Source organism: Spermophilus citellus, assembly GCF_964194105.1.
Source record: "Spermophilus citellus genome assembly, chromosome: 4".
In the NCBI taxonomy this organism is placed as follows: domain Eukaryota; kingdom Metazoa; phylum Chordata; class Mammalia; order Rodentia; family Sciuridae; genus Spermophilus; species Spermophilus citellus.
Window position 1 is genome coordinate 159,562,449 of NC_138185.1, and position 13,833 is coordinate 159,576,281.

The following is a 13,833-nucleotide window of genomic DNA, read 5'->3' on the forward strand; positions in this document are numbered from 1 at the left end:
TTGAGTCAATATTATTTAGGCAAAAGTATGCATTGGAACTACATTTTTCCTTCCACCTTGTCATCAGGTGTTTGTTGTTGTTTTATTTTTCTTTTAAAGAATACCACTCTAGTTGATTACTTTAAAACTAAACCATTTCAGTCACCCAGATATGACACCTAGCCAGATATGACAGATGACTCAAATGAGACATTCCATGTTCCCATTGGGAAGTGTTAAGGAGGAAGTCTGCATGTTACAGAAGCAAATATCCCAAGAAGAATCAACTTTCATATCTAGAGCTTCTCATTTCCTAGCTGCTTAGAAACAGGTGTGCCAACCAAGACACACTTCCAAAAAAGTTAATTTGAAAAAAATGCATCTGGGAATATAATATACGAAGAAATCACAACCGAGGTGAATTAGTGTCAGAAAAAGGCAGAAGTGGGATTGGAGAAAATTTTGACTTGAAGTTTTTGTTATTTGTTTGTTTTGAAACAGAATCTCATTATGTTGCCAAGGCTGGCCTCAAACACTTGGGCTTAAGTGATCCTCCTGCCTCAGCCTCTTCAGTAGCTAGGCCACAGGCATTTACCATCACACCAGGCTTGAAAGTCATTTTTCTGCAAAAATTTTAGGCAAACTTCTAAGCATATAATCAAAATTCTTTTGAGAACTCCTTATAGGGATGAATTTTTTTAAACATACCTTTGAAGTAAATTACTGTTCTTTATCTTAAAAAAAAACAGTGGCTTTTATTCACTCTAGCCAGACATATATTATTCTACCTCACTGCTTTCCAAAAAACTTCTATCATCATCAGATAGAGTTACTGGAAGTCCCTAACAATCAGGAAGATGATTTTGCCCAAAAACCCTCATTACTCCTGAAAGCTGCAGTGCATCTGAGTGAAGGGTGTCCATGGCACAGTGGGGTTCTGTGAGTTTCATTTTTAGTCTCTTTAGCATCCCCCAAAGGGAGATTAAAGTCTCCTTGGCACTGGCTGCTCCCAACCCTTTTCCCTCAGCCCCACCAGGACACTTCTAATGATCATGGTATTTGCAGGAACAGCCTCTGTAGAATTCAAATAAACTGACACCACTGGGCACCACCAATTCTGGAGAGACCTTTCCCATTAGGTGCTCAGCTAGGAGTGCAGCTCACCAGGGTCCTGCTTTCCACAGCACCTGTGACCCCACAGACTCACCTATAACCCCACAGACTCACCTACAACCCCACAGACTCACCTACACAGAGCTACAAGCACCCAAACTGGCTCAGGGTTTTGGCAAATCAGCATGGTGACTTCTGCAAAAAGTTGCAGCTTTCTGAAAATACACAGGTTAAGTGACAAAACACTAGTGCCCCCTAGAAGTCACTTACAGGGAAAGACATTTATCTGGGAGAATCAGAGCACTTTGGAAGGAATGCCAAAATCTGCGAGAAACCCCCCACCCTCCCCACACCCCTTCTTCCTACCTCCCCTGACCACCTCCTCAGTTCTGGGTTCCAGTAGGGACAACAAAGGCTCTGCACTTAGCAGGTACACAAGAAACATCCCTTGTGCCACATCAAGTCACTCTGCTTGAGACAACTAATTCTTAGAAATTGCAACTGTTGAGCTTGAGGACATTTGGTTCAGAGAAGCTGATTTTGCACTTAAGAGCCCAAACAAAAAATACCCAACAACCCTTGCACTTATACTTTAAAAGTTTGACTTTGGGAGCTGGGGCTGTAGCTCAGCAGTGAGCACTTGCCTAGCATGTGTGGGGTACTGGGTTAAATCCTCAGCACCACATAAAAATAAATAAGTAAAATAAAAATATTGTATCCATTTGTAACTAAAAAAATTAATTTTAATAATTTGACCCTTTACCCTTCTGTGAGGCTCAGAAGTCATAATGGTATAGCAGACACTCATCTGAACTCAACCCTGTTTTTTAGAAGTTGTCACCTGTGCCTAAGACCTGCCACTAAATATTGAGATTGGTACCATTCCCTCACTAAACGCATGCCATATTTTTTTTTAAGTTGTAGGTGAACACAATACCTTTTTTAAATTTATTCTTTACTTGATGCTGAGGATCAAACCAGTGCCTTACACAGACTTGGCAAACGCTCTACTACTGAACCACAACTCTAGCCCCAAATGCATGCCATTTTTAACAAATATTCGTATTTCAAAATGCGGAGAGAGTTTACATACAGATACATAATGCAACTTAGAGTAATCAGAGCATGGGTACTTCATGGGAAAAGTGAATTTTCGTGAAATTCACTTGAAAGAAATCCTAAAGAACCAGGTTTGACTGCTTTCTTTTTGGCAGATATGACAGATAACCATTTCATTCAAGGGGTGGCAAAGTTAGAATATTTTATTCACTTCACAGTCTGTAGAAACCAAATATATTTTTAGAAAATAAATGAGAAATATAGGGGCAATAACAAACAATACCTCATAAATGACAACCTCATAAAATTCTACTTTCAGTTGAGTTATACAGAAAAGTGGAGGATTTAAATTGATGAGGTCTATTTCATTTATTTTGTAATTTTGGATTAAAACTGAATTATAAGCAAAAAAAACTAGGACAAGATAATAAGATTTGAATTAAAGATAGAGAACATACGGACTGAAGGTTAAAATATTGAAATTGTATTTCAATCAAATCTACTTACTCATGGAAGTACACATTTGCCCACCATTTGTCCATAAACCAGTGCCAAATAAAATTACTAATTACATGTGGAATAGTCTATTGCTTGATAATCTTCTTTTATAAAAGAAAGACATCCTGTTTAATACAATGACAAATGTTCAATGAGTGGGCCCTACTTTGGGGCTATTCTTCAGTACTAACATATGTATCTGCTGGCTGCACACATGGTTACAGACCAGAATTTACCTCCTGTGTATGGCCATTGGATATAGGGTGGGCAGACCCAGGTAAGTCCTTTCCATGTGCTTATCCTTAACAAGGGTTCAACATTTGGATACCAAGGGTAAATTAAATTTTGAAGTGAAAATATTATAGCTACCTTGAAGAAAATTCAATATAGAAATAATTAATGCAAATATACACTCAAACTTCCTCTTATGGCATTTGGTTTTTTGTTTTTGTTTTTGTTTTTTGGTACTAGAGATAGAACCCAGAGACATTTTACCACTGAGTTACATCCTCAGCCCTTTGTAGTTATTGTTTATTTTGAAACAGTGTCTCACTAAGATGCTGAGGATCTCCATAAGTTACTAAGGCTGGCCTCCTGTTCCTCCACTCAGGAACTTGTGACTTCCTGAGTTGCTGGGATTACAAGTGCACACCACGGCACCCAGCTTCCTCTGATCTTTAAAAAGCATTTAACATTAACAGTTTCTTATTGATGCTAAGGATATAAAAATGTCATGTATGATTTTTTGAGCAAGCAGCAGCTCAAGTTCTGTAGTAGATCATGAAATGAATTTATGATTTTAGTGGTTACTAAAAGAACTACCTTTTTGGAAATCGGCTGAGATAACCAGATTTTCCTCTCATCCTCAGTATGTTCAAGTTTTCTTGCTGCAAAAGCCTCAACATGAATAAAGGTCATATCACTACTTGAAGAAATTCTGGCAGGGAAATTTAGCAACAGATAGCAAATTTTCAAATAGTGTGAGGGTTATTTATTTACTTAGCAAAAAAAAAAAAAAAAGATTCATAATGGAACTCCTTTATAGAGTATGATCCCTGATTTTGATTAGGCAACTCCCCCAGAAACAAAACTATATTATCTATATAAGAGATGAGCTGAGTAACTGAACTATCTTAAACTTGAAATTCTAGATTCCAAAAAGCTAATGTGTCAAAAATAATACTAGGGTGCTGGGGCTGTAGCTCAGTGGCAGAACACTTGTCTAGCATGCGTGAAGCACTGGGTTCCATCCTCAGCACCTCATAAAAATAAACAAATAAAATAAAGGCATTCTGTCCACCTAAACTACAAAAAAAATTTAAATAATATTAGGGATAACAACAAAAAGTAAACATGAGGAGGCACTCAAAACAATGCCTCCTCAATGTGAAAGCATTTACAATTCCCTAGAACTCCTTTTTATACTTAATGAGATATACTAAATTTATGTTATGAAACATAAGACTTTCAAATATTTATAAAGAGTAATGTGAATATATTAAAAATAACTTTCTTCTTCTATTATCTAAGTACAATGTAAGCACAATATTTATCCAGGATTGGTTTCCATTTATAGAAATTTTCACATTTACTTTCAGGAATTAAAGAACCCATATAAAGAAGCAAGTTAATTGCACTAAAATCCAGGAATTATATAGTCACTGAAAATTAACACTACAAGACAAAAAGTAAAATAATTTCAATATCTGCAAATCTACTGGATTATCAAGGGACAGAACATCTCACTAGCACTAACTTCTAGGAGAACTGTATGTGTATATTATATGTACAAGTAGGTTTGTCGGGGAGTGTATGTGTCTTTATTTAGGTCATGAGTGGAACATAATGAATGCATGCCTTGGCTGGGGGCTTGGCTTTTTGGCCTGCCTTGTAGCACGGTACCCTGAGATGACAGCAGGAAGAGTGAGTTTCTGAAGTAGGCAGAAATAAAATAGTGTTATTCTAAGCCAAAAGAATAAAGTAGAAAGCAAGGCAGCCTTTTGGCCTCCTCCTTCCCCTTCCAGTTCTCTCTTGCCGAGAGGCAATGTACCGATGTCACTAAGAGTGTGGATTCCACAGACAGGTCCCCAAATCCAGCTCTACCACTTACTTTTGTATAACTGAAGCAATGTCACTAAACCTTCCATTTCCGATAGGGATTCTGATGGTGCTTACCCACAAAGGGCTGTTGTGAAGATTAAACAAGTGCTTACGATGGTGCCTGGCACATACAAGCCATTAAGTGAGCTATTTTGATTGTTACTGAAGGCTCTCATGCTCCACACTGCTCTGGGCTTCCAGAGCTTCCCTCTATGGTTCACCACCAGGGCTTGCTCCCGCTCAAGCCACATCCCATGCGCCAGTTCTTCCCACAGGCTTTGTTCTCCACCAAAACACCTTCATTACTCAGAACAGTGCTCTTTGTCAATGTCATCCATGAATAGATGCTGATACCTTGGGGCACCGCTCTTCATCTGCCAAACGTGCGAATGAGGGTCTTCTGATGACCTAAAGTGGTAACAGGATTATGATGCAAGAGTTGGGGCAGGTACTTTCTGTTCTTAGCACTAGGCATCCTCCCACTCTGTGCAGAGTCAACGAGGCACTTTTTCAACATAAGGGGAAGTGGAAATCAATTCCTGTGGAGATTTTCAAACTGTTCAAATGTACACCGAAAGTCTTCTATTACGGCTGGGGTTGTGGCTCAGTGGTAGAGCACTTGCCTAGCATGTGTGAGGCACTGGGTTTGAGACTGAGCAGTGCATATAAATTAATAAATAAATAAATAAGGGTCTACTGATATATATATATATATATATATATATATATATATATATATATATATATTTAAGTTTATATATATATATTTAAGTTTATATGCATATAAATATATATATTTATTTATTTTAAAGTTTTATATATATATATATATATATATATATACACATATTAAAGTTTTCTATTTTTTTCTGCAAAAATCTTTAATGTGGTTGTATATTCCAGCTTTCCCTCCATAAACAGCTCTATTAAATCAATTAAAAATTGGTTCCTTTTCTGCACCATCATTTTTAAAAAGCTAAGTAACCAAGTTATGACATTAGCACTATCATATCCCAACTTATATAAACCTTCATCTGGTTTTTTTTAATATTTATTTTTTAGTTTTTGGCAGACACAACATCTTTGTTTGTATGTGGTGCTGAGGATCGAACCCAGGCCGCATGCATGCCAGGCAAGCACGCTACCGCTTGAGCCACATCCCCAGCCCCTTCATCTGGTTTTAATAACTATTCCTTTCAGCATTATTTCCAAAGACACTGTTATAGCACATGCTTTAGAGTGAGTTAAAGCATATGAAAATAAATTCATAATAAATTTATCACCTGTATAGATAGTTGGAGATGTAATTGCTCACTAGAGGTGGACAAGATAGAACAATTTAAGATTATAACCTGAAAAAAGACTTTTTTTTTGTACCAGGGATTGAACCCAAGGGTACTTAACCACTGAGCCATATCCCCAGCCCTTTTTATGTTTTATTTTGAGATAGGGTCTCACGAAGTTGCTGAGACTGGCTTTGAACTCATGATCCTCCTTGCCTCAGCTTCCTGAGCCACTGGGGTTATAGGCATGCAACACTGCACACCATTAAAATAGAATTTTTAATGCAGAAAAATTTACATTGACCTGCACACTTAGTGGCCATATTTCCTGCAGGGTACAGTCCCTCGTTGTGACCCCGGCCTTTGAATGCAGCTGCACCACAGATTAGCAGGGAGGCAAGGGACAGCTTTCTTTTTCTTGGGTTCTTGACCCAGTGAAGGAGCCGATGACATTATCATCCTCTAATTACCCTGTCAGGTATGAGATTTTAATTACTGCACCTAGGACTTTGTTTCCACTCACTAAGTGGCCTCACCCAAAACGAGTCTGAGAAGAAGCACAGTACGTGTTCCTCACCTGTCCAGAACGAGGTCTGGGGCGAAGATGAGCTTGCCAGGGTGGTCAATGGAGCGCCACATCAGTCCCACCATCAACACCTCCATCCAGCAGCTCTCCAAGAGCCGCACTTGGTCCAACAGGCTGAGCTCCACGAAGCCTAGGGAAAAGAAGAGGCCGTGAGACACACCCGCCCTCCTCTTCCAACCTGTTCTGTGAAGTCAAAATAGCAACTTTTTAAAGGCTTAGGAACACATCCTGGGAAAGCTGGGAATGGAACCACCATTTGACCCAGCTATTGCCCTTCTCGGACTATTCCCTGAAGACCTTAAAAGAGCATACTACAGGGATACTACCACATCGATGTTCATAGCAGCACAATTCACAATAGCTAGACTGTGGAACCAACCCAGATGCCCTTCAATAGATGAATGGATAAAAAAATGTGGCATTTATACACCATGGAGTATTACGCAGCACTAAAAAATGACAAAATCATGGAATTTGCAGGGAAATGGATGGCACTAGAGCAGATTATGCTAAGTGAAGCTAGCCAATCCCTAAAAAACAAATGCCAAATGTCTTCTTTGATATAATGAGAGCAACTAAGAACAGAGCAGGGAGGAAGAGCAGGAGGAAAAGATTAACATTAAACATAGACATGAGGTGGGAGGGAAAGGGAGAGAAAAGGGAAATTGCATGGAAATGGAGGGAGACCCTCATTGTTATACAAAATTACATATAAGAGGTTGTGAGGGGAATGGGAAAATAAACAAGGAAAGAAATGAATTACAGTAGATGGGGTAGAGAGAGAAGATGGGAGGGGAGGGGAGGGGGGATAGTAGGGGATAGGAAAGGTAGCAGAATACAACAGTTACTAATAGGGCATTATGTAAAAATGTGGATGTGTAACCGATGTGATTCTGCAATCTGTATACGGGGTAAAAATGGGAGTTCATAACCCACTTGAATCTAATGTATGAAATATGATATGTCAAGAGCTTTGTAATGTTTTGAACAACCAATAAAAAAATAAGAGAGAAAAAAAACAAACAACATGGGGAAATAATAAATGTAAGATGTGATTAAATGTTGTTTAAAGGAAGAAAGTTTTGAATTTAAGGTGTGTAACTTGCAGTTTCCAGTCTTGAACCTTTTCTACAGATAAATAAATTTAATTTAGTATTTATGTATGTATGTATGTATGTATTTATATTTCCCTCAGTTCCGGGGATTGAACCCAGTGCTCTACCAGCTCTTTTTATTTTTCATTTTGATGCAGGGTCTTGCTAAGTTGCTCAGGCTGGCCTTGAACTTGATGATCCTCCAGCCTTAGCCTCCTGAGTCACTGGGATTACAGGTGTGTACCACCACAGTGGGCTTCACTTAATATTTATAAAGAACTATTACCAAGGCTACTTGGCTCCCTGGGCAAATGCTTAAGGAAAACAGGAAGCCAGAACTGATCCTTGTTAGCAAAACTGTCTTAATAACTCCTGTGACTATTGAGAAAGATAAAGCTCAACTGCCAGTCAGAGGGACTACCTGTCTGACCCAAGCCATGACTGGGACTAAAAGGGTGGGCAGAAAGGGTAGCTGGAGGTTGGGGGTGAGGGCCATACAGGGAGCAGTGCCAGCCTCTGCTGAAAGTCAAGGCTTCAACTGAAATGGTTCCTCTGATTGCTTCAAATTTCCTCTCTAGAGTTAGGATCATTCTTCTGAGTAGGAACACTCATTCTAGGTGAATGCATCCTAAAGAGCAAATACTACAACTGAAGCAGGTCCTGACGGCCTAATAGCATGCGTTGGTCACAGAACTGGAAAGAAACAGAAATCCGTAAGGAACTGAGTGCTTTTAAAGCAAAGTAGAGAACACTGGAGCTTCCTTTATATGCTATGATAAAAAGAGCAGGCAGGGTAACCAAAGGCAAAGTCTTGGCATAGAATGAACTTCAGTTTGAACATTAGCTCAGTCCCCTCCTAGCTAGTTATTTAATCTCCCTTAAGACTATTTTCTATAGGAAACATGGGGGCACTCTTGCCTTTGTCTGAAACCTTCCTATAGGTACAATCACTTAACCTACTCATTTTACCAATGAGGAAACTGCAGCACCAAGACCACACACATGATTCAAATCTTTGAGCAATTACATTGTGAATCTGCACAAAGGAGAGTTCAATGGAGTAATGAATGTAAAGATGGACAAATCCCTTCCATAGACACACACATAGCCCAGGTCAGGTCCCTCTTATGTTCATACATTCCAATTCCACTCAGTTATAAACACTAAATCTACCCAAGAGAGATGAAGATTTCTATTTTTATAGATATCTGACAAGATTGAGGCTAGATGATATTTTAATACCATTTTGGTTTGGCTAATGACTATGTCAACTGCAGGGAGAGAAAAATCACACCTTAAGCCTATACCTAAATTTTCTGCAAAACTTTCAAAACACCACACTTGAAGAAGGACTAATATGGCTTAAAAGTTCACTTTTGTTAGAGTACAAAGAAGCTGCAGAGTTTTTAGCAATAATTTCACCACTACTCTCCATGTGGGATCCTGCAAAATAGTGTTATGCATTCAAAGCAAAAACTGAAGGAAAGTGCATCAGTGTTTTCTCCTGTGGGAAGCAGCAGAGAAAATGAAATCATTCTGGCAAAGGTGAAGATGCTAGACAAAACAAAACAAAGCCAGACACCAGAAAATCCTCAGAAAACTCAGAAGGAATGAGCCCAGGCCCACAAAGGACCACAAGAGACAGGGTCTTGGATCCCACAGCTCTCTATCCCCAACATTTCTTCACCTAGCTTCTCACCCCCACCTAATATTTACAGTTTGCCTAATGCAGTTGTTGCCTCTTAAGCCAGGGGTTTAGAGCCTGGAGAGAGACCTCATTTCTTAGGCCACTGTAAAGAAGTGGATGGAGATGTCTTTTCAGAGGATGATGTGTTGCAGCCATATAAGGTTAGAATCCTAAATTCACTCCCCCATAGAAACACTAGTTCAGATGCTAATTAGTAATTTTAGCACAATATAGTACTTCAGGTACAGATGCTCCTCAGCTTACAATGGGGTTACATCCAGATAAACCACAGTAATCTGAAAATATTTTAAGTCAAAAATTGCAAGACCTGGCATGGTGGCACTCACCTGTAATACCAGCAGGTAGGGAGGTTGAGGAAGGAGGATTGTGAGTTCAAAGCCAGCCTCAGCAAAAGTGAGGCACTAAGCAACTCAGTGAGATCCTGTCTTTAAATAAAATACAAAATAAAAGGCTGGGATTGTGGCTCAGTGGTAGAGTGCCCACCTAGCATGTGGGAGGCACTGGTTCGATCCTCAGCACCACATAAAAATAAATAAGTAAAATAAATGTATTGTGTCCATCTACAACTAAAAAATATATTTAAAAAAATACAAAATAGGGCTGGGGATGTGGTTCAATGGTTGAGTGCCCCTGGGTTCAATCCCCAGTACCCCTCCCCTCAAAAAAAAAAAAAAAAGAGAAATGCATGTAGAGCCAGATACTATGGTGCACATTTGTAGTGTCAGCTACTAGGGAGGCTAAGGCAGGAGTGTCACTTGAGGCTATCTTGGGCAAGAGCAAGACCCTATCTTAAAAAAAAAAAAAAAAGCACGTATTAAATTCAACTTACCAAACATCATAACTCAGTCTAGCCTACTCAAACATGCTCAGAACACTTATATTAGCCTACAGTTGGATACAAATCATCTAACACAAATCCCATTTTATAATAAAATGCTGAATAGCTCATGATTGAATTTTGAACCACAGGAGAAAACCAGAATGGTTGTATGGGTACACTTTCACACCATCATAAAGTTAAAAAATTATAAGTCCCATCTTAAATCACGGACTGTCTATATATACTATAAATAGGTCTGGTTTACTTTATAGGATGGAAAGTTTACTTTATAGGATGGAAAAATGTAGGTTCTAAATGACAACTCAAAAACAGTTAAGCTAGCTTTTGACTTGACAGCATGCCAGGTTTATTGGTCTTTTGATTCATGTTACCTCAACTGCTGATTTACTTTATTAATCTTTGTATATTAACTTATGTACATAACTGATACTTCCTTGATTGGAAAAATATTTTAAAACTTCCTATTTAGGATCTGACAAACTTTTCATTTTCAGGCTGGTCATACTGTACCCTACTCCACCCCAACCTGCTCAAGGTGAGAAGTTCACAGCCAACAGACCCAGTCAATGTGGAGGTCATATACCTACCTTTTAACTATGTTCCAGGTTCCAAATCCTGGACTTTCTTGCCCAAATGGTCCCAAGTTCAATTTCAGAACCCAGGTGTGTCTCTTTCTGAGACTGTTCTCCCTGACCACATGTAGGAATGAGAGGCAGTTAACAGGCAGTGTCTTTTGGAGATGTGTACAGAGAGGATGGGGTGCGTGCAAGGAAGGACCCAGGGAGTAGGGAAAAGAAGGGAGTTAGGAACAGAAACAGGCCAGGCACGACTCCTTCTGTACCAACATGTCAGGTAGAGAGGAACTGAGAAGTCCAAGAATTCTAAACCACACTGCCTTCCAGGAAATGTTGAAGCTATGTTTTCAACATAGGAGAAAAGAACACATTTTAAGTTATAAATTAAGATGTCAAATTGTTAAATATCTAGACAAAGTCCTGGACATCCACTCTGTACTCTGAACCCAAAAATATTGGGAGCAGTCCTTTCTAGAAATAAATGAAATGCTAAAACTCAGAGAGCCCTACCAGGAATTTTCTTGGCCCAGCCGATCATGTGCACCAGTTCCTTGTCGGCCAGCTTGGTGAGGGACATCATCATGGAGACCTCTGTGAAGGGTGTGCTGGGGCGGCTCACCAGCACGTTGGGTGGCTCCGCCTCGAGGAGGGTGAGCACCAGCTGCTCGGGGCTCAGGGCACTCAGCAGCAGCTCCTTGGCTCTTGGCAGGTGCCCACTGGTTTTCTTGGCTTTACTCAGGCAGTGCAGCTGCTCGCTGGAACTTCTCTGTCGTTTCACCACGTGATACCCGCACCTTTCTCTCCTGGAGCCTGAAGGGGAGATCAGATGGCCATACAGTGTTTGCTCTGATCCAGAGGCTAGATCCTGATGGCCAGGGAAAAAACATAGCCATGATATCACTGAAGGACCAGAATCTATTCTCAGAAAGCGTCTGAGAACAGAAGGTCAACTTCTTTTCTGGAGCCTTGGGGCCTGGACTGAAGAATACTATAGTTGTGACTGTATTAACAAAATCAAAAATTTGACATTTTAGGCGTATTAAATCTCCATTTGAAGGTCATCTGTGGATACTAAATCCATTTCTCTTTTAAAGCATGAGGACATATCTCAGTTTCCAAATTACAAAATGAAGAATTTTCCTCAGGTGGAAAATAGGGAAAAGTTAGGACTTCAACATTGTTAATACACTTTATGATATATTTTAAATATATGGATATATACATACACATGTATGTATGCATATCTGTATGCACATATACACATATGTGTAACACGTGTTCTTGTCACAAACTTACACAAACAAGTATACTTCAAATAAATTAATTGAAAAGAATCTGGAAAATAGAGAAGAGAATGACTTTGGACATAAATACTTTCAGCTTTTTATGCTTTTATACATTTTCATATTTTATAAACCAAATTAGAATCATGGCATAGATACTATTTCATAACCTTCTTTTTCTCTTTTCATTAAAAATGTCATATGAAGGGCTGTGGATATAGCTCAGTTGGTAGAATTCTTTCCTTGCATGCACAAGGCTCTGGGTTCCATTCCCAGCACCACAAAAAATAAATGAATAAATAAATAAAAATGTCATATGACAATTAAAAATGCACATAGCATTCTGTTCTATTAGTATAGCATCATTTATTTAGAGTCCCATGCTAAAGTAAATCTAATTTGCTACAATTTTTCTATTAGTTTAAATATTATAATAAACATACATTTTTGTATATGTATCAAATTACTTCCTTATAATAAATTCAAAGAAATCAAATTGTTGAACCAAGGCATACATATATTTAAAATTTTGATACACATTCACAGATTACTCCCCAAAAGTGTTTCAAAAATTATAATCTAGTAGTTTAAGGACCACCTATTCTCACATAATACCATTGAGCATTAAAAACCATTTTTTAATAAATATTTTTTAGTTGTAGTTGAAACAATACCTTTATTTTATTTATTTATTTATATGTGGTGCTGAGGATCAAACCCAGGGCCTTGCATATGCAAGGAGAGTGCTCTACCACTGAGCCACAAACCTAGCCCCTAAAAACCATTTTTAATATTTGCTTTTATAAGGACTAACATTTTTAATATTTGCTATTGTAAGTCTGGGCTAAACAGTCTTGCCTTACTTTTTATCTTTAAAATTACTAGTAAGGTTAACTAATATGTTTGTCCTTTGTATTTTTTTACTTATTAATTGCCTATTCCCTAAAACCTACAAAGGCTCTTTGTATAGTATTGATAGATAACTTTGTTAGATGCAACATTCATCTTATTTGCTTTTTTAAAAAATATTTATTTATTTATGTATCTTTAGTTTTGTTTTTTTTTGTTTTTTTTTTTGTTTTTTTTAGGTGGATACATTAGTTTGCTTTTATGTGGTGCCAAGGATCAAACCCAGTGCCTCATGCATGCTAGGCGAGCACTCTACCACTGAGCCACCACCCCAGCCCTTATTTGCTTTTTTTTAATTGTTGTTTTTCTTTGTGGTACTGGGAATTGAACCCAGGAGTGCTCTACCACTGAGCTACACCTCTACCCCTTTTTAATTTTTATTTTAATATTTTTTTTTTAGTTGTAGTTTGACACAACATCTTTATTTTGTTTATTTATTTTTATGTGGTGCTGAGGCTCGAATCCAGGGCCTTGCACATGCTAGGCAAATGCTCTACTGCTGAGCCACAATCCCAGCCCCTCCTTTTTAATTTTTATTTTGAGGCAGGGTGTTGCTAAGTTGCCAAAGTTGGCCTCAAACTTGCAATCCTCCTGCCTCAGCTTCCACAGTTGCTAGAATTACAGGCATGCATCACCACACCTGGCTATCTTACTTGATATATGTCCTTTAATTTTGCTCATGGTGTCATTTGTCATAAGAAGCTTTAATGCAGAATCAAATATTTTTACTTTATATCAATATTTTATATATTTTCCTTTGTCTTCTTGAACAATGTGTGATTCAAATTTATTTGGAATTTTATGC

The 13,833-nt window shown here is 38.4% G+C and overlaps 1 protein-coding gene across 2 annotated transcripts in view; it reads right to left on the reverse strand.

The window, feature by feature from the left end:
* Positions 1 to 13,833, reverse strand: part of ESR2 (estrogen receptor 2) — a gene marked incomplete at both ends in the record, with an annotated part of 67,160 nt that overhangs the window by 15,008 nt on the left and 38,319 nt on the right. Inside the window, 3 exons of one of the 2 annotated variants that reach the window (XM_081290002.1) lie at positions 5,104 to 5,157; positions 6,610 to 6,748; positions 11,347 to 11,646. In XM_081290002.1, the coding sequence (XP_081146128.1) occupies positions 5,104 to 5,157; positions 6,610 to 6,748; positions 11,347 to 11,646 (493 nt within the window). The remainder of the gene's footprint in view (positions 1 to 5,103; positions 5,158 to 6,609; positions 6,749 to 11,346; positions 11,647 to 13,833) is intronic. The other variant, XM_081290003.1, reaches the window with a different exon arrangement.